This window comes from Callithrix jacchus, chromosome 4 (assembly GCF_049354715.1).
Source record: "Callithrix jacchus isolate 240 chromosome 4, calJac240_pri, whole genome shotgun sequence".
Classification (NCBI taxonomy): Eukaryota; Metazoa; Chordata; class Mammalia; order Primates; family Cebidae; genus Callithrix; species Callithrix jacchus.
In genome coordinates this window covers 166,561,148-166,587,434 of record NC_133505.1, presented here as the reverse complement: position 1 = coordinate 166,587,434, position 26,287 = coordinate 166,561,148, and the positions used below count along the sequence as shown (strand labels likewise).

The 26,287-nt window shown below is 42.1% G+C and overlaps 2 protein-coding genes, 2 non-coding genes and 1 pseudogene across 5 annotated transcripts in view; 4 read left to right on the top strand and 1 right to left on the bottom strand.

The window, feature by feature from the left end:
• The window catches only part of TCP1 (t-complex 1), a 10,086-nt gene extending 3,297 nt beyond the window's left edge, over positions 1 to 6,789 (top strand). For both annotated transcript variants that reach the window (XM_002747158.6, XM_035297096.3), the window contains exons 4-12: positions 155 to 252; positions 639 to 749; positions 1,251 to 1,432; positions 1,710 to 1,836; positions 4,342 to 4,517; positions 4,890 to 5,013; positions 5,372 to 5,564; positions 5,667 to 5,830; positions 6,491 to 6,789. In XM_002747158.6, coding sequence (XP_002747204.1) covers positions 155 to 252; positions 639 to 749; positions 1,251 to 1,432; positions 1,710 to 1,836; positions 4,342 to 4,517; positions 4,890 to 5,013; positions 5,372 to 5,564; positions 5,667 to 5,830; positions 6,491 to 6,707 — 1,392 coding nt within the window. In that variant the 3' untranslated portion in view covers positions 6,708 to 6,789. The remainder of the gene's footprint in view (positions 1 to 154; positions 253 to 638; positions 750 to 1,250; positions 1,433 to 1,709; positions 1,837 to 4,341; positions 4,518 to 4,889; positions 5,014 to 5,371; positions 5,565 to 5,666; positions 5,831 to 6,490) is intronic.
• Positions 411 to 550, top strand: LOC118153371 (small nucleolar RNA SNORA29). The gene has a single exon (XR_004742610.1). It is a non-coding gene; the product is annotated as a small nucleolar RNA SNORA29 (small nucleolar RNA).
• On the top strand, positions 5,075 to 5,206 carry LOC118153366 (small nucleolar RNA SNORA20). Its single transcript, XR_004742605.1, has one exon. It is a non-coding gene; the product is annotated as a small nucleolar RNA SNORA20 (small nucleolar RNA).
• Positions 6,701 to 26,287, bottom strand: ACAT2 (acetyl-CoA acetyltransferase 2). The gene is made up of 9 exons (XM_002747162.7): positions 26,181 to 26,287; positions 25,319 to 25,453; positions 18,372 to 18,553; positions 16,940 to 17,057; positions 10,857 to 11,000; positions 9,605 to 9,727; positions 8,298 to 8,452; positions 7,435 to 7,545; positions 6,701 to 7,082 (listed from the first exon to the last, which is right to left on the bottom strand). Exons 1-9 carry the CDS (start codon positions 26,233 to 26,235, stop codon positions 6,912 to 6,914), a joined length of 1,194 nt encoding a protein of 397 aa, XP_002747208.1. The 5' UTR covers positions 26,236 to 26,287; the 3' UTR covers positions 6,701 to 6,911.
• On the top strand, positions 21,381 to 22,892 carry LOC100411162 (centrosomal protein of 55 kDa pseudogene; annotated as a pseudogene).

Sequence of the window (26,287 nt, the reverse complement as noted above, 5' to 3'; positions counted from 1 at the left end):
TCTCCTCCCACCTCCCAGGTTTCTACTAACCAGTTAATTCATTTCACCACCACCATCCTGGTTAATAATATATGGCAATTTTTAGTGTCATTTCATATGTAGTGCACATGTTGAGTATCAGCCATACTCAGATCAATGAATGTTTTCTCAACAGGTTATTATTGCAGCAGAACTCCTAAAAAATGCAGATGAATTAGTCAAACAGAAAATTCATCCCACATCAGTTATTAGTGGCTATCGACTTGCTTGCAAGTAAGATTGTTTGCATTCAGAGAAAAAGTTTTTATGTAATAGTTGTAACAGTTTGTTGTCTTAATGTTTTGATTAATAACTGATTTTTAATTTGGAAAAGCAGTGTTAGAGTATTTAAGTAGTAATATTTGTCATTAGAAACTTGGATCAGTATCTTTTTTCCCATTTGACTACCACATTTTCTCTTAATAATAGATTTTAGTGGCTATGCTTATGGGATAGATTAAATTTGCCATGATCTGAAGAGGGAGGGTTTTTTCATGTCCTCCTCCTATATGAAATGGCTGAACAGATCTTAGGACATTTTGGCTCTGTTAAGCATGATGAACACAAAGAATTTGAGTAGTGACTTTACAAACCTTTGTCTACTCTACACTTTTAAACAGGGAAGCAGTGCGTTATATCAATGAAAACCTAATTGTTAACACAGATGAACTAGGAAGAGATTGCCTGATCAATGCTGCTAAGACATCCATGTCTTCCAAAATCATTGGAATGTATCCTTGTCGATGTCAGAAAAACAAAATAGGCTTTTTAAAACATAAGACTTTGAGATGGGCATGGTAGTGTATGCCTGTAGTTCCAGATGTTAAAAAGGGTGAGGCAGGAGGATTAATTAGTCCTAGGAGTTCCAGTCCAATGTGGGCAACATAGCAGGATCGTGTATGTGTGTTTATGCAATATCAGCAATATCAATTTTGTGCCATAAAATTTTAAATACTTGTTATGCAAATTGATATCATTAGGAGTAATGCTGTGTTTAAATTGTCTGTTGCCTTCCTTGCTTTTTTAGGGTGAAAAGGTAATAGAAAGCATGTCTAAAAGTGATATGAATTGCGGATAGTGATGAATAATTTACCATTTTGATGACATAAATAATCCCTGCTTCTTTAATGGATTAGATTACTAAAAGGAAGTTCCTTCAAATTAACCTTGATTTTTTCCATGTGTACCTTTGTCCATTCCAAGTCTGTTACCGTCCTTAACTTTTGGCTTAGAAATGGTGATTTCTTTGCTAACATGGTAGTAGATGCTGTACTTGCTATTAAATACACAGATATAAGAGGCCAGCCGCGCTATCCAGTCAACTCTGTTAATATTTTGAAAGCCCATGGGAGAAGTCAAACGGAGAGTATGCTGATCAGTGGCTATGCACTCAACTGTGTGGTAGGATCCCAGGGTAAGGTTCAGGATTTGATTTATAGAATGAGATTGCTACAGATTAAAACTAGCTTTTAGAGGGTTATGTGCAATACATCTTTTTGTAATTTAAAGCACATACGTCTTAGAAGGAATGTAAATTTTAAAAAAAATGTGCTTTTAGTGCTGTAAAAATTTTCTAAGTTAAAATGTAATGAAATGTAGTTAATTTGTATGTTTACATACAACTGATTATAATACTCTTTATTATGCTTTTAAGGATAGATGTAGTAACTTAATCTTACATTCAATTATAGGCATGCCCAAGAGAATTGTAAATGCAAAAATTGCTTGCCTTGACTTTAGCCTGCAAAAAACAAAAATGAAGCTTGGTGTACAGGTGGTCATTACAGACCCTGAAAAACTGGACCAAATTAGACAGAGGTATGTCAAGAAATTACTTTTGACCTTTGAAGTGTGAGTGTCTTGGAGGACTTTAAGATTTTTGGCCAAGTCAAACTGTTTTATGTAAACTTCCAGAAAAATTAGTCTGGTATTTTAAGAGGGATTTGGGGTTATACAGCCTGTACAAAAATCGGCCTTTTTCTGGAATTTTGGTTTTATCAGTCTATTGACATTAAAGATATGAAAGACAAGAATCTAATTTCCTCAGAGCAGTACAGAACTCAGCAAGTTTGCTGCTGTTTGCTAGATACTGGAGGGACAAGTGTTACTAGTGGTTGGCAACTTAGAAGAGCTAATGGTGAAGGTAGTGTGACCCTGCTGTAAATTTGACTGCCTAACCGTCACTTGAAACAATAAATAGTTTAGGCTGGGCATAGTGGCTCATGCCTATAATCCCACCACTTTGAGAGGCTGAGGTGGGAAGAATCTCAAGCCCAGGAAGTCGGGGCTGCAGTGAGCTTTGATTGTACCACTGCACTCCAACCTGGGTGACAGAGTGAGGCCCGGTCTCAAAAACAAAACAATGAATAAACAGTAGTTAACCAAACCATCAAGAAAGCTTTGCCAAGGGTAAGAAATGTGCTTTCATCAACATCAGTCTGCCTGGGTATTCTTTTTTCCTTCCTTCCTGATAAAACAAAGTGTCCTTTCTTCCATCAAAGCCAATCCCTCTACAGTAAGTGCGCCAGAGTCTGTTTCCTTCTGCTTTGGAGCCTTGCATTCATTGATTCTTCTTTCACACCTGCATCTTCCACTAATTCTGCTCTTTCCTGGATTCTTCTTGTGGCTCTTCTGCCTTTCAAGCCTCTTAATACATCTTCGTGCTGTAGGTACTCCCTGTCCTACATCTTTATGCCAGATATCATGAGTGATTTACTACATAAAACTTTTCTGGTGCTTTTCATCTCTTCCCTTTTCAGCCCTCTTCTCCATTTGCGGGACTGCATGTTAAGGTCTCTAGTGTGAAATTCAGAAGGCATTTTCAGCCTTCTTACGACCTTTAGCAACCCTTTGACATGTCCTTCTTGAAATGCTTTCGGGGATGGGAGGCCTTGTGATGCTGCATTGTCTATCCCTTGGCCTGGACCACCATCTTCTAATACTCCCAAGTCATTTGTTCCCATGACTTCGTGTATTAGCTTTCTATTCCAGAGACTCAAGCTGTTTCTCTGAGCTGCAAACACACACATGTATCTAATAGAATGCTTTTCAAGCATCTCAAAGTTAACATGTCTAAAACTGAACTTGTGATAATACTGCAAATCTGCTCTTGACCATTTTAATGATGAGGACTCCTCCCCACAGGCAGAAAACTAGGAAATATCCTTAACTTCTGTTTTTTGTTTGTACAGCTCATGAATTATAAGTTCTAATGGTAGAGACAGAATGATTCCTTTGGCATTGTAGCCCCATACTTAGTACAGTGTGTAGCACACAGTACTTGTTCAGGAGACAGGCTGCTTTTGAAGTTGATCAGTAATTCATTTTACTTAAAAAATTCTTTGATCTCGGCCGGGCGTGGTGGCTCACGCCTGTAATCCAAGCACTTTGGAGGCCAAGGCGGGCGGATCACCTGAGGTCGGGAGTTAAAGACCAGCCTGACCAACATGGTGAAACCCTATCTTTAAAAATAAATAAATAAATAATAAAAATTATATGATGTATTCACATGGCTTAACTCAGAGTGACTCCTCAAATCTATATCTCTCATAGTTTGTGGTTTCCATGCTGTAAGTGACTACTACCTCCTGGCAGATTCACCCGAGTAACAGCAGAGACTTCAAACTTAATCTTGTCCCATACTCAACTCTGATTTCCCATCCTGCCCCCCAAACTGTTGCTATTTATTTTACTCCAGGAGTCACCCAAGCCATAAAATTTGACTTTTCTGTTTAAGCAATTCTCTTGCCTCCATCTCCCAAGTACCTGGGATTACAGGTATGCACCACCATGCCTGTCTAATGTTTTGTATTTTTAGTAGAGACAGGGTTTCATCGTGTTGGCCAGGCTGATCTTGAACTCCTGACCTCAGATGATCCACCTGCCTCGGTCTTCCAAAGTGCTGAGATTACAGGTATGAGCCATTGCATCCAGCCTGGACTCCTCTCTTCACTTCATCATCCTGCCTCCTAGGTTAGATTTTATGTCTCTTATGTGCTTGTAATCTCTGCATACCACTTGAGTGACAATTGCCTTGGAGTGTGACTGGTAATCCCTCTCCCCACTAGATCCTTGAAAGCAGGACTCATGTTCCCTATGTTACCATAGTTCTTGATTAGTAATTCAAATTTGGGTTGGGAGAGCTAAGTGGTAATTTTTTAAATTCCTTCAAATTTTCCATGAATTGGACTAATTTAAATTCTGGTCAGAGATAAGAAAGATTAATCTAGGGTTATCTTGTGATAAATACTTAATGGAAGTCAAAGCTAAATTATTTTTTTAAAATCACAGAAGGTAACTCCAGGTTATAAAAATACTTTGCAGAGAATCAGATATCACCAAGGAGAGAATTCAGAAGATCCTGGCAACTGGTGCCAACGTTATTCTAACCACTGGTGGAATTGATGATATGTGTCTGAAGTATTTTGTGGAGGCTGGTGCTATGGCAGTTAGAAGAGTTTTAAAAAGGGACCTTAAACGCATTGCTAAAGCTTCTGGAGGTATGTCTTATGCTGGCTCTCATGTAAAATCCTTTCATTATACCTGACCACATCAGAGGTCTTTTTACATTGGAATATTGACAGGAAGCAGCTTCAAAAACGTTTATATTCTCTTAATGCTTTGTGCTGTCAATACATTTATAGAGCCATTTTTCATGTAACTGAACAAACTCATTAACTGAGTTTGTTGGAAATTCATGAACTGAATTTGATCACTTCAAAAATAACATAGTTCCATCTTAGGATAAAAGGTGTGGGTTGCCTAACTAAATTCTAAATTTGTATTACTTTTATCACAAATGCTGCTGAGTCTAAGGATGTTAAAATCATGAAAGAGCAACATTTACAGGTACTTTGTAACTCTCTTAATAGCATCTATTCTGTCGACCCTGGCGAATCTGGAAGGTGAAGAAACTTTTGAAGCTGCAATGTTGGGACAGGCAGAAGAAGTGGTCCAAGAGAGAATTTGTGATGATGAGCTGATCTTAATCAAAAAGTAAGAGCTACCTTCTAAAATCGTAAAGTTACACAGGTTTTGTTAAGTAAAAGTAGGCTTTCTTCCCATTTATTTGCTGCTTGTAGTCTCACAGTGATATGAGCAGTTATACGCGTGGGATAAAATAACATTGGACCACTGTAAGTTGAGATGAAGTAACCATTTTCATCTCTTCTATATGGACTAGACATTGTTTCTGTATAGTATATCTAAAAATCCTGTGTAGGCAGAATTTAATCAAGGGCACTTTGACTATATATCCTTATTTTATTAAAATGCCAGTTTTTTTGAGAAATTGATGCTCTTGGCAAAAAAAAAAAAGAGCTGTTACAAGAATCTCATTTTTTGTTTTTAACAGCACTAAGGCTCGTACATCGGCATCGATTATCTTACGTGGGGCAAATGATTTCATGTGTGATGAGATGGAGCGCTCTTTACACGATGCCCTTTGTGTAGTAAAGAGAGTTTTGGAGTCAAAATCTGTGGTTCCAGGTGGGGGTGCTGTAGAAGCAGCCCTGTCCATATATCTTGAAAACTATGCAACCAGCATGGTAAGAAGAGTTATTCCTTGTCTCGGCGGCCTGAGAGCAGTAGCTGTGGGCTTTTATTTGTTTACCCTTTTGTGAAGTCACCTAATTATGTTTTTCTCCTAGGGGTCTCGGGAACAGCTTGCTATTGCAGAGTTTGCAAGATCACTTCTTGTTATTCCTAATACACTGGCAGTTAATGCTGCCCAGGACTCCACAGATCTGGTTGCAAAATTAAGAGCTTTTCACAATGAGGCTCAGGTTAACCCAGAACGTAAAAATCTCAAATGGTAAGTATACAATTTCCCTGTCTTTTTAGCCCTTTGTTGACCTTTGGAAAATGGGATAGTAGTCAACCACAGGGGAAGCAAACATAAATAACACGCGTACCAAATGCTGCTTAACATGGAAACCTTCACAGCAAGCATTTGTTGTCTGGTCACTATAATTCAAGGGATAAATGACTCTCTTAGCACTGGGGTGCCCTAGTTAACTCTGACTACTCATCTTTCCTGTTCTTTGGGTAGAAAGACTACCTACAAGCTATGGGGCTGGGCCAGGTGTCTGTTGCCTATAATCCCAGCACACTGGGAGGCTGAGGCAGCCAGAATAACGAAGTAAGATCCAGACCATAGTGACCAACATGGCCAAACCCCATCTATGCTAAAATACAGAAAATTAGCCAGGTGTGATGGCAGGTGCTGTACCCAGCTACTCGGGAGGCTGAGGTAGGAGAATCACTTGAACCCAGGAGGCAGAGGTTACAGTGAGCCGAGATTGCACTACGGCACTCCAGCCTGGCGACAGAGCGAGACACTGTCTCAAAACAACAAAACAGATCTCTAGTTCAACTTAAAAATCAAGCTTAATGCCTGAATGAAATAGCTGGAATTAATAGGCCACCTAATTAAGTTGTAAGCAGCCATTTAATAGTTCTTTCTTAATTGCAGGATTGGTCTTGATTTGAGCAATGGTAAACCTCGAGACAACAAACAAGCAGGGGTGTTTGAACCAACCATAGTTAAAGTTAAGAGTTTGAAATTTGCAACAGAAGCTGCAATTACCATTCTTCGAATTGATGATCTTATTAAATTACATCCAGAAAGTAAAGATGATAAACATGGAAGTTATGAAGATGCTGTTCACTCTGGAGCCCTTAATGATTGATCTGCTGTCTCTTTATTTATAACAATGTTAAATGCAATCGTCTTGTAGCTTGAGTATACATTAAAATACAATGAGCTGTAAACTTGGGTTTTTGTGATGTAGGAAATGGTTTCCATCTGTGCTTTGGTCCTCTGATTTCACATATTATAACGTAGTACTTTATTAGTTTAAAAAGAAATTGAGATGGTTCAAAGTTTAAGCAGTTCATGCTCTCTGAACACACATTGCTATTCCCATCCCACCCCCAATGCACAGGGCCGCAACTCCACGATTTCCACCCGTTCTCTCCAGTGCGTGTAACAGGGTCACAAGAATTCGACAGCCAGATGCCCCAAGAGGGTGGCCCAAGGCTATAGCACCTCCTTGAATGTTGACCTAAGGGGGAGAAGAGACTTAGATTGTTTATTCTTCTGTTGACATAGTTTAAAATCCTAAACTTACCATTTTCCTCCTAATGTTGTATTAGCATGCTACCCTTTCAAAGTCAGATTTTCATTTTAACTGCTTAGGAATAAATTCACACCTTTGCAAAAATTCATCCCTGACTATCTTACCTCCTTCCTTATGCCAAGTAAGCTAATGGGCTTTTTTGTTTACCATGGGAAGTAACAAAATAAGTGAACTCCATCTTAGTAACTGGTATTTACCCACATGGCCAAGGCGTGGAAGACAAAATTGCATTGTGAAATTCATTGGAGAGCTCTCAGGATTACTTGTGCACCTTTACCTTCTCTGGGTTTAGTCCAAGTTCTTTAACAATTGCAACAGAGACAGCTGCAAAGGCTTCATTGATTTCAAATATATCAACATCCTCAAGTGACCAACCTGCTTTTGCAACCTAAAGGAAAGATTCATAGAAAAGATGTCTAAACTTGGGTGGAAAGGCTAAAATTAAACCATTCTTTGCTGACATAAATATGAAATATGCTGCATAATACTGAATGGTCTCTTTACTGCTACTTTGGTTTTTTCTTAGTTTTTTTTTTTTTTTTTTAATACAGTGACATTGTCATACATTTTTGCCTTAGTGATATCCATTCCATCCAAAAGGTTAAGGATGTGATCTAAAAGATGCCTTAGAAATTCTAAATTGTCTTAAATTTTGAACCAGTAGCATCTGTTATGTGTACTGAAGGGTAATGAAACAGAATCAGTTCCCCTAAAAAGCAGGTGATCTAAATGCTCTCAGTGGCTGGGGGTAGTGGCTCACACCTGTAATCTTAATGCTTTCAGAGCCTAAGGCAAGAGGATCACGAGCTCCGGAGTTCAAAACCAGCCTGGGCAACACGAGACCTTGTCTGTACAAAATATTAAGAAGTTAGGCACGGTGGTTGCACCTGTAGTTAAGCTAACTCAGGAGGCTGAAGCCGGAGGAATATCTGAGCCCAGGTGTTCTGAGGCTTCAGTGAACTATGATAATGCCACTGCACTCCAGCCTGGACAACAGACCAAGACCTTATCTCAAAAATAGAAAAAATTGTTCTTGGTTACTCTTACGGTAGGGAAAGACTACAGAACAACTAAATGAATAAGCTCATTTAAGGCTAACAGGAAGACAAATTTCATAAAAGGGAATCGAGTTATACTCACAGCTTGCTTTATGGCTGGAATTGGTCCTATTCCCATAATGGAAGGCTCCACACCCACTTGCGACCAGGAAACTATCTGTGCTAAAGGTGTAAGCCCACGTTTATCAGCTTCTGACTTCTTCATAAGAACCACAGCGGCAGCACCATCATTCATTCCTGTAAAATATGAGTGGCTTGATTTCTACAATGCTTATTAACTTCAGTTACCTACTGGCTTCTTTACCACCTGAAGACATGAGTTAAATGATTTTTACATGTTGACTAAGGCATTTACTATAATTCAACAGGCTTTACAGTATACATAGAAATTATTTTTGACAATATATTGACCATAAAACTTTCCAACTAGAGAATGTGGTAGGATAATAGCAGTCAGGGCTGGGTGTGGTAGTTCACACCTGTAATCCCAGCACTGTAGGAGGCAGAGGTGGGTGGATCACCTGCAGTCAGGAGTTCGAGACCAGCCTGACCAATATGGTGAAACCCCTGTCTCTACTAAAAATAGAAAAATTAGCCAAGTGTGGTGGTGTGCACCTGTAGTCCCAGCTACTTGGGAGGCTGAGACAGGAGAACTGCTTGAACCCAGGAGGGAGACATTACAGTGAGCTGAGATTGTACCACTGCACTCCAGCCTGGGTGACAGAGTGAGACTCCATCTCAAGAAAAAAAAGATTACAGCAGTCAGGGAGGGGAGATCTCTGAAAGGAAATGGAAGAATAATAAGCCTGGGCCTCACAAGGAGGTATTAGGAGTTTCTTGTACTGGGAAAATATAAATGTAGATAAACTGAAGTTCCCTAATTTACTTTTCATTTAGATGTCTAGTTGGGATGTCAAGAAACCAAAATAATTCTTTCAGTATAGGTTAAGTCAATGATCAGATAGAAATGACATGTTTCCTTAAACTTTTAAGAATAATTTTGTGGCTGGGCACTGTGGCTCAAGCCTGTAATCCCAGCACTTTGGGAGGCAGAGGCCGGTGGATCACGAGGTCAAGAGATCGAGACTATCCTGGTTAACATGGTGAAACCCCGTCTCTACTAAAAATACAAAAAATTAGCTGGGCATGGTGGCACGTGCCTGTAATCCCAGCTACTCAGGAGGCTGAGGCAGGAGAATTGCCTGAACCCAGGAGGCAGAGGTTGCGGTGAGCCGAGATGGGGCCATTGCACTCCAGCCTGGGTAACGAGCGAAACTCCGTCTCAAAAAAAAAAAAAAAAAAGTACTTTTGTATATAAATAGAAAAATAATCACTTGGTAGACCTTACAGAACATAGTATTCCCCCAGATATCCTACAGAAAATCTAACCTGAAGCATTAGCTGGGGTGACTGTTCCTGTTCCATCTGTAAGAAAGTAAGGTTTTAGCTTGGACATAGCCTCTATGTTGCTCCCATGGCGAGGAAACTCATCTGTTTTAACTTCAATAAGACCTAAAAGAAGGAAAACCAATTACTCAAGATTACTCCAGAGACGGAAGTAACGTGTGCTGGGAATAGTGGGTTTCTCAGACATGGAACATGAGGATTCATACTTGGCAGAAAGGTTTTAATATGTAACCATTTTGATTACAATAGGAGGAAAGTACACACAAGAATTATTGTACATGAAAACAATGTATCCTTATGAGACACCTATGTTTTACAAATCCATATCCCTTCCTGAGGAAAGTAGTTTACCAGGAACCTGTTTGTGTAAAGTTCTGCTATGGTCACAGTACTTGGCTGGATACAAGTGAGAGGATCAGGGAGTCTCAAAGCCAATCCTACACTGCTGGCTGGACATAAGAGATGTCAGTTATCAAAAAGGGAGCTTGATGGTAGCATTCTGTATTAGAAAATAGCGAGTGCCCGGGCGCGGTGGCTCAAGCCTGTAGTCCCAGCACTTTGGGAGGCCGAGGTGGGCAGATGACAAAGGCAGGAGTTTGAGACCAGCCTGGCCAGCATGGAGAAACCCCATCTCTGCTAAAAATACAAAAATTAGCTGGCTGTGGTGCAATGCACCTGTAATCCCAGCTACTTGGGAGGCTGAGGCAGGAGAATCACTTGAACCCAGGAGGTAGAGGGTGCAGTGCGCCGAGATTGTGCCACTGCACTCCAGCATGGGCAACAAGAGTGAAACTCCATCTCAGAAAAAAAAAATAGTGAGTGACCCCAAAAGATCCACCCTTTAGAAATGTGAAGGGGAGATACACACACAAGCAGCAAGAAGTAATGGGTGTCCACTTCTGAGGAGGTTGAGCCTATACAGGAAACAGGTCAGCTGGTGCCTCCTAACAACCATAAGCCAATGCTCCAGTTTCTCATAAAACCCGCTGTATGTGCACAGCAGTCATGGGCACTCTGGAACCAAGAGTGCTTGAATGCTGACATAGTTCCCATGTTGCCATGTACTGTAAACCCATCACCTCCTCCCCACATTCATGATTCCAGGACATATCTTTACACCCTAAAAAATATAACTAAGATATAATTTTTAAAGATTCATATGTATTACTCTTTTAGATGTTACTCGTTCATATAAATAGGTTGATGTTTAATTAAACCATTATGATATACTCACCTTTTCTAGATGACACAAAAACTGGCACAATCTCTTTGTCAAAATGGCCAGCTTTCTGTGCATTCTCTGTCCTGTTCTGGGATAGAACTGCAACCTTGTCCTGATCTTCTCTACTCACTTGCCACTTTTTAGCTACATTTTCAGCTGGAAAAGAAGAAAAATAGCAAAACCTAACATTTTCATGAACTGGCATTTGATAGCTCAAGTTGTCCACATTTGACCACGCACTGACCACACATGCTAGCAGGGTCAGGGTGTCCTGTGCAGTGCTCTGTGTGGGGTGGCCCTGCCTGCCACTGGCAGTAGGTTTGCAAATGTTGCAATGACTCTCCTACCCTTCCTACATAATTGTAAACTTTCAGAAATTTCCTTCACCCAGAGTCACCATTTATATTTTCCCTCCATTTGCTTTAATGCTTTTATTCTGAACCATTTGAGAGCAAGTTGGAGATATGATGCCTTTTTACCCTTAAATTTTAATTTCAGTGTATACTTCCCCAAAACAAGGTGACTTTCTTAAGTAAGCACAGTTATAAAACTCAGGAAATTTGGCCAAGTGTGGCAGCTCACACCTGTAATCCCAGTACTTTGGGAGGCTGAGGCAGGAGGATCACTTGAGCCGAGAACTTTGAGACCAGCCTGAGCAACAAGGCGAGACCCTGTCTTCACTCAAAATAAATTTAGCCCGGCATGGTGTGTGTGGCACGTAGCTAGTAGTCCTAGCTGCTCAGGAGGCTGAGGCAGGAGGATCACTTAAGCCTAGGAGTTCAAGGCTGCAGTGAGCTGTGATCATGCCTCTGCACTCCAGCCTGGGTGACCCTGGATCACAAAACAAAACAAACATCAGGAAATTTAACATGAATCAAACGCTATTATCTAATCCTTGGTCCACATTCAAATTTCAGACCCTTCTAGCTCCTTTATCTCTTCAGTCCAGGGCCAATCAAGAAGCATGCATTGTACTCAACTATCAATCTCTCTCGGTTGCTTTTATCTGGAACAGTTCTTCAGACTATGTTTCTTAAACTTGGTATTTCTGAAGAACATGGGCCAGTTCTTTTGTTAGGGGTCATCACTTTGATTTGTCTGACCTCAGGATTGGATTAAGATTCTGCCAAAAGGCAGGTGTACCACTGAATGATGGTATGATTTCTCTCAGTGAATCTTCTCTTTTTTTTGAGACGGAGTTTCGCTCTTGTTACCCAGGCTGGAGTGCAATGGCGTGATCTCGGCTCACCGCAACCTCCGCCTCCTGGGTTCAGGCAATTCTCCTGCCTCAGCCTCCTGAGTAGCTGGGATTACAGGCATGTGCCACCGTGTCCAGCTAATTTTTTGTTTTTTTAGTAGAGACGGGGTAGTGAATCTTATTAAGACACAAATGGGGCCGGGCGTGGCAGCTCACACCTGTAATCCCAGCACTTTGGGAGGCCGAGGTGGGTGGATCATGAGGTCAAAAGATCGAGACCATCCTGGTCAACATGGTGAAACCTCGTCTCTACTAAAAATACAAAAAAAATTAGCTGGGCATGGTGGCGTGTGCCTGTAATCCCAGCTACTCGGGAGGCTGAAGCAGGAGAATTGCTCGAACCCAGAAGGCGGAGGTTGCGGTGAGCCAAGATCGCACCATTGCACTCCAGCCTGGGTAAGAAGAGCGAAACTCCGTCTCAAAAAAAAAAAAAAAAAAAGACACAAATGACAATCAGTTTATCCCAGGCGATGTTATCTTTGATCATTAGGTTAAAATGGGTTGGTATTCACCAGGTTTCTAGCTTTTAAAGGCACCATTTTTTCATTTAAAAGTAATCAATAGGCCGGGCGTGGTGGCTCAAGCCTGTAATCCCAGCACTTTGGGAGGCCGAGGCAGGTGGATCACAAGGTCAAGAGATCGAGAGCATCCTGGTCAACATGGTGAAAACCCGTCTCTACTAAAAAAGAAATAAACAAATTAGCTAGGCATGGTGGCTCGTGCCTGTAATCCCAGCTATTCAGGAGGCTGAGGCAGGAGAATTGCCTGAACCTGGGAGGCGGAGGTTGCGGTGAGCCGAGATCGTGCCATTGCACTCCAGCCTGGGAAACAAGAGCGAAACTCCGTCTCAAAAAAAAAAAAAAGTAATCAATAATGTATGGGAGGTTATTTTGAGATTGTCAAAATATCTTTTTCCCCATCATATTTCACCCACTAGTTTTAGCATTCATTCATTCCTGACTTTCTAACTCCAACATTCCCTCTATTGGTATTAATTGTCAATTTACTGTAAAGAAAAGCTTTTCCTTTTCTCTCCATTTATTCAGTTATTTATATCAGGATGGACTCATATCTTTTCATTTTATTGAATAAGTTATAACCCATTACTATCATCACTTACTTTGATGCTGAAATTGTTCAAAACTTGGAGAGTTATAACCCATTACTATCATTACTGACCTTGATGCTCAAATTCTTCAAAATTCCACTACAGGAAAGTGGAACCCTGTAGGCTGCCTCCTGTGTACTTGTGACATATCCCTAAGCATGTCCTTATTTTTTTAGCACTTTTTCCCCAGCCTTGGAAAGTGCCATTTCTCCAAAGAACATTAGTTCCTTTTAGTGGCGAAATGTATTTGGAAACAAAGATCTGAGTGCCAGGACTGCTTGTTGTTGCTGGTTTGTCATTGTTTCTAGGTCAGTTCAGGAGAAACTTCCATATATATATAATTTACAATTTTATGTATACACACACTCATGGTAACACTTGGAGTTCATACTGCTATCTCCAAAATGCAACCTAGCACAGCAAGCTACATTCTTCTCGCTTTCCATATTTATAATTTTCTTCGACAAATGTGAGAATCGGCCAGGTATGGTGGGTCGCGCCTGTAATCTCAGCATGTTAGAAGGCCTAGGCGGGAGGATCCCTTCAGCTCAGGAGTTTGAGGCCAGCCTGGGCAGTATGGTGAATCCCCATTTCTACCAAAAATATAAAAAATTAGCCAGGCATGGTGGTGCACACCTGTGGTCCCAGCTACTCAGGAGGCTGAGGTGGGGGCTGCAGTGAGCCAGGATTGAGCCACTGCACTCCAATCTGAGTGACAGAGACCCCTGTCTCAAAAAAAAAAAAAAGTTATTGCTTTGCTTTCTATTCTGTCTTGCCTTTACTTACCAAGCTGTTTTTTTTAAATTTTATTTTGGATGAGGTCTCACTATGTGGCCCAGGCTTGGAGTGCAGAAGCTACTAACAGGCACAATCATAGTATAGTATACAACCTCAAACCGCTGGCCTCAAGTGGTCCTCCCACCACAGCTTCCCTAGTAGCTGGGACTATAGGCACCTGCCACTGTACCCTGTGGAAGCTATATACTATATACATCTAGCAGCTTTATAGCTTTTGCTTTTATTTTTAAATCCATGATTTATCTCAAACTAACTTTTATATATGGTGTGAGGTAGGGGTCCAGGTTCATCTTTCCCATGTAAGTAATCTGTTGTTCCAGCACCATTAGTAGAAAAGACTTTAATTTTTCCGTTTCATTCCACAGATGACTATTGAAAATGAGCATAAGTCTGGGTCTATTTCTGAACTCTGTTCTCTTTCTTTGTCCTTATGCCAAAACCACACTATCTTGTTTACCACAGCTTTATAGTTAATGTTAAAATCAGAGAGTGTAAGTGCTATTTTCTGACCTCAAAATTGTTTTGACTATTCTGAGTCCTTTGCATTTTATACACTATTTATTTATTTAGAGACAGAGTTTCACTTTTGTTGACCAGGCTGGAGTGCAGTAGCGCAAGATCTCAGCTCACTGCAACTTCCGCCTCCCAGGTTCAAGCAAGTCTCCTGCCTCAGCCTCCAGAGTAGCTGGGATTACAGGTGCCTATCACCATGCCTGGCTAATTTTGTATTTTAGCAGAGACAGGGTTTCACCATGTTGGCCAGGCTGGTTTCAAACTCCCAACCTCAAGTGATCTGCCTGTCTTGGCTCCCAAAGTGCTGGAATTACAGGCATGACCCATGGCACCTGCCCTTATACATTTTAAAATCAGTTTCTTAATTTCTAGGAAAAAGCCTGCTGCAATTATAATGGGATTACAATGGGATAATAATTCTTTGCATATTTTTAAGTGACCACCTATGGGTTACAATATGGATCCTTAACTTATAACTGTCTACTTAAGAGTTAATTCTGTCCCATTTCACACAAAAATTTAAAGACCATATGAAAGTACAGCTCCGCCGGGCACGGTGGCTCACGCCTGTAATCCCAGCACTTTGGGAGGCCGAGGCAGGTGGATCACGAGGTCAAGAGATCGAGACCATCCTGGTCAACATGGTGAAACCCTGTCTCTACTAAAAATACAAAAAATTAGCTGGGCATGGTGGCGCATGCCTGTAATCCCAGCTACTCAGGAGGCTGAGGCCGGAGAATTGCCTGAACCCAGGAGGCGGAGGTTGCGGTCAGCCAAGATCACGCCATTGCACTCCAGCCTGGGAAACAAGAGCAAAACTCTGTCTCAAAAAAAAAAAAAAAAAAGAAAGTTCTTATTGCATGCTGAACACTATAGTTGGTATATACTTGGATATGTGGATTTTATTCTCTTTAGAGAATATATTGAGTTTTGTTTGCACAAGCAGTCAATATACTGGCAAATCACCTTGATCCTTTTGAGGCTTATGTTTAAGCTTATTAGTTTGGGTCTAGAGTAGCTTTTAATCTATGGCTTTGGCCCTACCCCTAAACTGTGGTCTTTCTGTCAATGGAGTACCCAAGGGATTCAGTAAGGTTTCCTCTCTGCTTTTCCAGAACTCTTTTATCTCCTAGTAATCTATAAAATCTCCATTCAGCTCACCTCTCCCTTGCAGCTGTTTTCTACTAGGCCTGGTAGACTGTTATCTACAAGCTTAGTATTTGATCAAAGACTTAAGGGGACCCTTTGCAGATTTCTGGAGCTCTTTTTTCTTCTACTCCTTATTCTTCCCCACAAACTCCAACCATCTCAGAAGCCCTGAATTCTCTGCCTCTTCTGATCATTGAGACCACTGTTCCCAGTTTGGGTTCTGCCTCTCCATAACACAGTTTGGGAAGTGCCTCAGGTAGAGACAGTGACAATGGGCTTTCCCTTTTCTCAAGGATCTCAGTACAGTGGCTTTATATATTTTCACAAGTTGTATGCTTGTTTATAATAGGAAGTCTAATCTTTGTCAATTACTCCATCATGACCTGAGCCTTTTTTTTTCTTAAAGAAGAGAAATTTATTTTCTCACAGTTCTGGAGGCTGGAAGTAAATTCAATCCACAGTACACACTGGAAAGAGCTCAGGATCTGAATTTTTAACGACTACCTCTAGTTATGGTTTAGGCAGTTGATCACAGAGTCTTCCATGGTTTGCCTGTCTTCTTTAGACTTCTCTGTTATGGCTCTCAGCTGAGAAGTGGTCAAGATGCCTTGAGCTTCTCATTGCTTCCTGTATCTCTAAGCCCTTCTTTCCTTCCTTCCTTGCATCCGGGCACACAGTTCCCTCTTAATGGAATCTTGTACTTTTCCCTATTACCTTTTTCCCGTAATGTATATGTTACATAGAACCAGAACCATTGCTGCATGTATTTAAGTAAGGTATTTAACTTCTCAGGGTTTGTTTCTTTAAAATGTCTACTCTTTCCTAAGTGTTATATGAATACTGAAGACATGAGTTCTTTTGATTTCCCAGTTGCTTTGCCATTAAACCTAGACCACAGGACCCTTCAACATGAATGACCAATAAACCAATTGTGTAGTACAAAAAACACAGTTAGGTCCCCAAAGAAACTGGTTTATCTCTGTTACTGCCTCTGCCGCACAAGCACTATTTGCGGGCCCTGTTTCTTCATTTGGTAAAATGAGAGGACTGATCCAGAAGAACTCTGAGGTACTTCCTACTTCTAACATTCTCTGATAATCAAGGATTCACTAAGAGAATACTCACTTCACCTCAGTTAATCAAAGAAGAGATACAAAAATCCTTAAGACAGTCTCTGGGCATAAGGAGGAAAGCACCTAAGAAACAGATTATTATATGATCTTTTTAACCTTTTTAAAGTTATTATAGTTTCAGCTATGTCTGCCTTACCTGTAATACCCATATGACAGTTGTGAAATGCATCGGTAAGACCATCAGAGAGTATACTGTCAGCTAGTACCATCTCACCTATCTTTACTCCTGTTCTCAAGTGAGTCAAGTGAGGAGCCTAGAAATAAGAAATAAAAATGGATTTAGGCTTAGTTGTCACTAGCCTTCTCCCCAGAATCCAACCCAAAGTCATGTAATATTTCCTAAGTCTTCATTTAGGCCCCTTTGCAGCCCTTCTGCCCCGTTCCAGGTCCTCAGCCAGGCCAGGGCCTGAAGACCCCTGGAATTAGCAGACTTCATCTTTCCTATATTGGGAACCATTACTCTCCTACCTACCCATTTCCAATTCTCCCTCAAACCTACCCATTTTGTGTCCTGTTTCTTTAAGAATCTCATTTATTCTTTCCATAGAGGCAGTTAATTACCTGTTAAATGAATTTTAAGTAAAGCTATCAATGTGCTACCTATTTTAATGGATGACATACTGCCTGGAGTGAGAATAATCAGGCTGCCTAACTAACTGATGAGGAGGGATTTCTGACCAGTGGCCAGTCTTAACTCACCAACTCAATAGCAGGCATATTAGAATGGAGAGAGTTATTGATTGGACTTGGAGTCAGAAGAGCTGTATTTGAATGCTGGCTCTGGGCATCAATTTCCTTACCTGTAAACTGGGAATGATATCATCTACCCTATGTGGGGCTGCTGTGAACACATGTACAAAAGCACCTGGTAAAGTACGACACAGATGTCAGTGTGATCCCATCAAAATCACTCTGATTATTTTTGCTACCTTTAGCCTGCCTCCTCCTGAACCTCAGCAATGGCTGGGCCGAATCAGCGTCTAACTAGGGAATCTGCACCTCAGCCCCTAAGCTGCCTCAGTAGGAAACAGGGGATATACTTTATCTTTCAACCGCTATGCCAATTTGAGGTATGGAACTTGGTGAAACAAACTGTGCCTGGCAAACCTACTGGAGAAAAGCACCACTTGGTGCTCCTCTTTTCCATATTCTATACCCTAAAAAGGTCAAAAAAGTCTGGTCCCCAGGATTTCCTTGCCATGTGCAGGAAGGTAAGTGGTAACACCTTTTTCTTTGCCTTTTACGCACAATGGGAAAGAAATTTAAAACCAAGGACATCAAGCAACAAATATAAATTTAAATCAGAAAATATTACATACTTCATTAAAAGTTTAGAAAAAGCATATTTGGTTCCAATCACACTGATTGATAAACTTTTTCATCAAACTGGATTTCCCACCCAAACTGAAGAATAGTTCACATTCAAGTAGGGATCAAGGTTGTCCTTTTTGTTCATTGGTTCATTGTTTGGCTCCAGCTCTGATATGCATCAATTTGCTCTGCTCTGGCGCATACATGACTTTCTCAGTGTGAGGTCAGTAAAAGCCACCTCATTGGAGAGTTCTTACCTTGCTCATATTTTCCATGCCTCCTGCAATCACAATGCTGGAGTCTCCTATCCCTATTGACTGGGCCGCAAGGCACACAGCTTTTAGGCCTGACCCACAGATCATCTGGCAGCTCCACGCTGGAACAGAGTAAGGAATTCCTGCACCCACACTGGCCTGTCTAACAGGATTCTGCCCACAACCTGGAAGGAGGAACACAGAAGACTCTTTGTGATCAAGGAGAAAGACAGAATGTCACAGTGAAAGTGTGTGCAAAATTGCCAGCTGGTTTACCTGCCACTTCCTAAAAACTACAGGTCAGGTAAATTCTCACTGGAGGCAAAAAAGCCTATCTACACCTGTCATAGTCTAGCCCTTGAATATATACTGCCTTGTGCTGCTCTGTAGGTATTTCACAGATATGAGCTTTCTCCTCCATATAGAAGTTATTAATACCTTAAGAAAGAACTGGCATCCTCATGTTTGGACAGAGCTTAAATAAGCATTATCAACAGAGGATATAACCTAGGCATTACCAACATTTCTAACTAGGGCCATTTCCTCCCAAGATCATGGCTTAAGACACTTGAGAAAAGAGGAGTTACTGAAAAAGGAAAACCTTTGATAATAAGCAATTCTGTTCTTGCTTATTATTCATCACAGGATGCTTAAATGGTTATATAAAACAAGATATATACAAAATCAGAATTCACAAATTATTTTCATAATTCAACCATGGGGACTTCCTTTAGTTGAAAAGAAATACATCATTTACTTAAAGCAGCACAGAACAGAATGGAGTTAAAAGTTTTAAATATTCTTTTTCTTTTTTTCAATAGAGACGGGGTTTCATCGTGTTGGCCAAGATTGTCTCGATCTCTTGACCTCGTGATCCACCCGCCTCAGCCTCCCAAAGTGCTGGGATTACAGGCGTGAGCCACCGCGCCTGGCCAAAAGTTTCAAATATTCTTTTTTTTTTTTTTTGAGTCGGAGTCTCGCTCTTGTTCCCAGTCTGGAGTGCAATGGCGCGATCTCGTGCAATGGTGCGATCTCGGCTCACCGCAACTTCCGCCTCCTGGGTTCAAGCAATTCTCCTGCCTCAGCCTCCCGAGTAGCTGGGACTACAGGCACGCGCCACCATGCCCAGCTCATTTTTGTATTTTTAATAGAGACGGTGTTTCACCTTGTTGACCAGGATGGTCTCAATCTCTTGACCTCCTGATCCACCCACCTCGGCCTCCCAAAGTGCTGGGATTATAGACGTGAGCCACCACGCCCCAGCTGAGTTTCAAATATTCTTAATCCCCATTGTCTGTTATCAAAGAGTCAAGAGTAAGTGTTTATACAGTGGTTACTCTATTCCAAGTTTCAGATACCTACCACCCTTCCTTGGTGAATTTGTTGGAAAGAACTAACAAATGAGTCACTGAAAAAAATTAGAGATTATATTCATCACAATGTTATCAATCTGCGATTAGGCTGGAAACTAAAAACAGATAAGGCTACGGGCCAGGCACGGTGGCTCACGCCTATAATCCCAGCACTTTGGGAGGCAGAGGCGGGTGGATCATGAGGTCAAGAGATGGAGACCATCCTGGTCTACATGGTGAAACCCCGTCTCTACTAAAAATGCAAAAAATTAGTTGGGCATGGTGGTGCATGCCTGTAGTCCCAGCTACTCGGGAGGCTGAGGCAGGAGAATTGCTTGAACCCAGAAGGCGGAGGTTACGGTGAGCCAAGATCATGCCATTGCACTCCAGTCTGGGTAACAACAGTGAAACTCTGTCTCAAAAAAAAAAAAATCAAAACAGATAAGGTTACTTGAGACTGAAAATATATGCAGGAGCATATGCATATTAATAGACAGGCCAGGCTGGGCACAGTGGCTCACGCCTGGAATCCCAGCACTTTGGGAGGCTGAGGCAGGCAGATCACAGGGTCAGAAGTTTGAGACCAGCCTGGCCAATATGGTGGACCCTGTCTCTACTAAAAATACAAAAATTAGCTGGGCATGGTGGCGTGTGCCTGTAGTCCCAGCTACTCGGGAGGCTGAGGCAGAAGAATCGCTTGAATTTAGGAGGCAGAGATTGCAGTGAGCTGAGATTGCACCACTATACTCTAGCCTGGGTAACTCTGTATCATAAAAAAAAAAAAGCCAGGCGTGGTGGCTCTGGCTGGGAGAGGTGGCTCACACCTGTAATCCCAGCACTTTGGGAGGCCAAGATGGGATATTACCCATTAATGGGTTTGTTTTAGGCCTCAGAACCTGTCCTTTGATCTTTAACCTCTAGAGGTGCTGACTCAAAAAATTTTGTCATTTAATATGTGCTGAATAAAGGCCAGAGAGGCAAGCATGTGGGGGCAGGTGGTCACAACTGTTTATAGCACTGTCCAAGGAGTCTGTAAATGGCCATGGACACCCAGCCCGCTCATTCACTGTATTCTGCATGTAAGTGTACTTTATTCATCTGTTGTTGAGTCAGGGCAGGACAGACCCCTACAGGTGGTGACCCTGATACCTGGTTACTTGGGAGGCTGAGGCAGGAGAATGGCTTGAACCTGAGAGATGGAGGTTGCAGTAAGCCAAGATCACACGGCTGCACTCCAGCCTGGGTGACAGAGCAAGACTCCATCTCAAATTAAAAAAAAAAGAAGAAGAAGAAATGAGGTGCAGGGCTGGGCATGATGGCTCACATCTGTAATCCCAGCACTTTGGGAGGCCGAAGTGGGTGGATCACTTGAGGTCAAAAGTTTGAGACCAGCCTGGCCAACATGGTGAAACCCCATCTCTACTAAAAATACAAAAATTAGCCAGGCACGGAGGCAGGCACTTGTAATCCCAGTTACTTGGGAGGCTGAGGCAGGACAATCACTTGAACCCAGGAGGCAGAGGTTGCAGTAAGCCAAGATAGTGCCACTGTACTCCAGCCTGGGCAACAGAGTGAGACTCCATCTCAAAAAAAAAAAGGATATTCAAACTCCCGGAAGCGGCATCCACGCCTGATGGTGTGACTCACAAGATGTGAGTGCCATGCTTCGCTTCAGCTGCTGGCTGGCCCACTAGGAAGGGCAGACCATTTCAGAGATGTCTTCCAGAAGTACCAAATATTTAATTAAAAGTAAGTGGGGATCGAAGCCTAGTAATTCCAAATCTGAAACTGCATTAGAAAAATGTAAGGGAGAAATTGCAGAATTAAAGACGTTGGTGGTTGAAATCACAAGTGGGAACGGAAAGCTGACTGAGAAAGAGAGACACAAGACTTTTGGAGAAAATTCGAGTCCTTGAAGCTAAGAAGAAGAATGCTTATCAACTCACAGAGAAGGACAAAGAAATACAGCTACTCAGAGACCAGCTGAAGGCCACATACAGTACCACCGCATTGCCTACTGGAAAAGAAAACAAAGGAAGGTGAAAAAAGGGAGCAGCTGTTGAAAGCCTTATCTGAAGAGAAAGATGTATTGAAACAGTTGTCTGCTGCAGTCTCATGAACTGCTGAACTTGAAAGCAAAACCAGTACGCTTCATTTATCACAGACTGTGCCTGCAAACAGCTTCAACTCATCAATATGTAATATTCATGAAATGGAAATACAGCTGAAAGATACTCTGGAGAAAAATCAGCAGTGGCTTGTGTATGATCAGCAGCGAGAAGTCTATGTAAGAGAACTTTTAGCAAAGATCTTAGAGCTGGAAAATAAAGCGGAAACAGCTGCTCATTCACTCCCACAGCAGACAAAAAAGCCTGAATCAGAAGGTTATCTTCAAGAAGAGAAGCAAAACATTACAACGATCTCTTGGTGAGTGCAAAAAAAGATCTTGAGGTGGAACGATAAACCGTAACTCAGCTGAGTTTTGAACTGAGTGAATTTCGAAGAAAATACGAAGAAACCCAAAAAGAAGTTCAAGATTTAAATCAGCTGTTATATTCACAAAGAAAGGCAGATGTGCAACACCTGGAAGATGATAGGCATAAAACAGAGAAGATACAAAGACTCAGGGAAGAGAATGATATTGCTAGGCGAAAACTTGAAAAAAGAGATCCGAAGAGCTCTTATCCCAGGTCCACTTTCTTTACACGTCTCTGCTAAAGCAGCAAGAAGAACAAACAAGGGTGGCTCTGTTGGAACAACAGATGCAGGCATGTACTTTAGACTTTGAAAATGAAAAACTTGACCATCAACATATGCAGCATCAATTGCATATCATTCTTAAGGAGCTCCAAAAAGCAAGAAATCAATTAACACAGTTGGAATCCTTGAAAGAACTGCATGAGTTTGCCATCACAGAGCCACTAGTCACTTTCCAAGGAGAAACTGAAAACAGAAAAAGTTGCCTCGCTAAAAAGTCCCACTGCTGTCCTCAATGAAAGCCTGGTGGAATGTCCCAAGTGCAGTATACAGTATCCAGCCACCAAACATCATGATCTGCTTGTTCACGTTGAATACTGTTCAAAGTAGCAGAATAAGTATTTGTTTTTGTATCAAAAGAATCAATACTGTATTTTCCATTAGCTTGTGGGTATTTTGAATTACTTATTTCACATTTTGCCTGTCTACCTTTGACATTGGCATGCGTCTTTTAGGCTGCCAATGGTATCTTTGTATCTTATCATGGTATCTTTTAGGCTGCTGTGCATTTTTCTTGGCGGTGATAACTCCCTGACATGATTCATCATCAGGCAGCAAGGGCAGAATGCGGGGAACAGCGTCTACTGAGACTACTAACATTTTGCACTATTAAAATACTTGGTGAGGAAAAGATAGTTCAGGTTATTGCTAATGGGTTAATGTACCAGCAAGCAAATATTCTATGTTTTGGGGGTTTAAAAAAAATCAAAGATAATTAACCAAGGATCTTGTTTAACTGTGTTAGCAATTTTTTATCCAAGCACTTAGAAAACCTACAATCCCAATTTTGATGTCCATCATTAAAGGACTATAATAATAGATACTATTTCCTTTTTTTTTTTTAATTGTAGAGCAGTTATTAGAAAAGTTGGGAATTTTCTTGATCTTTATTGCTGCTTATCATTGAAACTAAACCCAGCCATGTTCCCCAACTGTGTTCTCCGCACGAAACAGGATCTGTCTGAGGCATACTCTTAAGTAGCCACACACAGTGTTTTATATTAGCTGGCTCTAACTGTAACTTGAATTACATTAGTACATGCTGGTTAGCTAAAATTGTTAAAATAAATTCTAATAAACCCATCTAGCCCTCACATTTGATTTACAGTATTTTATTTTTGGCATTCTTAAAGCTTGGCAATGTAATTATCAGATCTTTGTTTATCTAAATAGATATTTTATACATGCTTTGTGTAAAATTTTTTAATCTCTTCAGGTTTCCTAACATGCTTACCACTGGGCCACTGTAAATGAGAAAAAGAATAAAATTATTTAATGTTTAAAAAAAAATGAGGTGCTAACATAATTAATAATGCTAACACTTTGCATACTATGAGCTTCATAAAAATGAGAATTTCTATCTGATAAGAACATTGCTTATCTCCAGCTGCTAAAATAGTGCCTGGCACAGCGTAGGTGCTCAATAAACATTTGTTACCTGATTGTAGAGTCTATCTGGCTTAAGGAAAAGAACAGATCTAAGCTCAAGTGCTAGTTCCACTTCAAACTGTGACCCTGGTAAGTCATTTAAGCTCTCAAACTCTGATTTACACATTTGTAAAATGAAGATAATAGGATATAACAGACCTGTGGGGAAGACTAAATGAGGTAATGAAAGGAAAGCACTTTGCACAGCGCTTTAATGGCCTTCAACTTAGCAGATATGCACCTGTAGTCCCAGCTACTTGGGAGGATAGTTCCAGCTAGCTCAGAAGTTCAAGTCTGTGGTGCACCATGATGTGCCTGTGAACAGCCACTGCACTCCAGCCTAGACAACAGAGAGAGACTCCGCTTCTACAAAACATTTTTTTTAATTAGCCAGGTATGGTGGCCTGCTCCTGTAATCCCAGCTACTCCAGAGGCTGAAGTGGGAGGAACGCGTGAGCCCAGGAGTTTGAGGTTATAGTGAGCTATGACTAATTACACCACTGCACACCAGCCTGAATGACAGAGTAAGATCCTGTCTCTTAAAGTAATAATAATTAATTAATTAGGAGTGTTCAAACCCAAAGAATCAGAAGATGGGAGCACTCGCAGAACTCAGCTATATTCCCCTAGGGAGTGATATGCCCCATTTGCAAGAGGCAAATGTGCCACCTATTTTCCAAGCTCAGAACTGAGCCCTAAGAGGGCAGGGAACTGACTTGTATTGTTGGAGCCATACTCCCAGCACTAAGCACAGTATGGGGCACATAGGAGGAACTGAATACATTTTTGTTGAATGTGTGACACTTTGGGGTAATAAGGAGGAGCATGCATACTCTCCTATGCATCAGGCTATCCCTGCTTCTTAAGAATGAAAAGGCAGTGTAGGTCAGTGGTCTAGGTTCATTCACAAAAAGCGTATTAATGAAGCTGAGTCTTTTTGTTTGTTTAGAGAAAGGATCTCATTGTCACCTAGGCCAGAGTGCAGTGGCACAATCACTTAAAGTAATGTGCCTCACACTCCTGGGCTCAAGTGATACTCCCACTTCAGCCTCTCAGTAGCTGAGGCCATAATGCCTGGCTATTAATTTTATGTTTTGTAGAGACGTGATCTTGCTTTGTTGTCCATGCTGGTCTCAAACTTCTGGTCTCAAGTGATCCTTCTTCCTTGGCCTCCCAAAGAGCTGGGATTCTTAGCCAGGAGCCACACTGCCTGGCTAAGAAGCTGGGTCTCAAGCTGGATAGAAGCTATTGACAGGGCTGGAAGAAGGGGCCGCAGGAGGAATTCTAACAGCAGGAACTATGAGCAAAAGTATGGAGGCAGGAACCTAAGAAATTGAACGAGAGAGTGTGTGAGTGTATGTTTATGGGCTGTTTCTAATAAGCCTGACCTCTCCTGGAATCACTGAGAGTTACCTGCTGCCAAAACGTGTCCAAAGATGACCTCAGACACATCATCCGGAGCCACAGTGGCCCTCTTCAAGACCTCTTTGATGACAGTGGAGCCCAGGTCCTGGACTGGAACAGAGGCTAAAGCACCATTGAAGGAGCCTGCAACAGAAAGGCAGCATCGCAAGCCTGAGGGCAGTGCAGAAACTACTCACGCCCCAGGACCCAGGCTGGCAAGAACACCGCGAGGAAGCAGTGCCCTCTCCTCCCACACATTCCCACACCTGCTGGTCCAAGCAAAGGTCAGGGCAGGGTAAGCGACCATTGGAGTGGCCTATGGATACCGCTGGACCCCATCTAATTCTCCAAATCCGAAGGACAGGATGTGACCCCCATGCTTCCCAAACAAAAGGAAGCGGCGGGTCAAGGGGTTGAAAACCATGCGGCACAAAGGAGACGGAAGTCACGACCTCTAGCCACAGGCCGACCCCAGCCCAGTGCCAAGCTCAGACCACCGAGTAGTTTTGCCCCTGCGGCCGCAGGCCTGACCGATGGCGCCTTCCGGAGCCGGCCAATCAGGGACCCCGCGAGAGAACGCCTCCTTACGCCAGCCAATGCGGGAGCCAGGCGGCGCGATGGCTCTACCCCCAGGAGCCAATCCGAGCATGAGAGGCGGAGTGAGCCCATCGGGCGAGGAGAGGGTGGGGCTGTCGCCTCCGGTCAGGGAACGCTCTAGGTGCTGGTTCCAGGGCCCCCGCGGGTCCTCGCAACTTGGCAGGACCGACCTCCACACACGACCCCTCTCCCACACAACACGCGTCCGGCCCTCGGCGCTCCTGCCGAAGCGGCAGGCGTCTCGGACTCTGCGCCGGGCCTGCAGGCCACTCACCTATGATGGTCCGAGCCGCCGAGACGATGACCACGGGATCCGAGCCTACATTCATTCTGCCCACTACCGTTGCTCCCGCCGCCGTCTGCCCTTCGCTGCCTTCGAGT

What these genes read in the sequence shown, in the direction of transcription:
- ACAT2 (XM_002747162.7), bottom strand. Translation starts at nt 26,235, where the DNA reads ATGAATGTAGGCTCGGATCCCGTGGTCATCGTCTCGGCGGCTCGGACC. An exon ending in TTCCAGCCATAAAGCAAGCT is followed by an intron (nt 7,546 to 8,297) that starts GTGAGTATAACT and finishes TCTTTCCTTTAG; the next exon opens with GTTGCAAAAGCAGGTTGGTC. An exon ending in TTGGACTAAACCCAGAGAAG is followed by an intron (nt 7,083 to 7,434) that starts GTAAAGGTGCAC and finishes TCTCCCCCTTAG; the next exon opens with GTCAACATTCAAGGAGGTGC.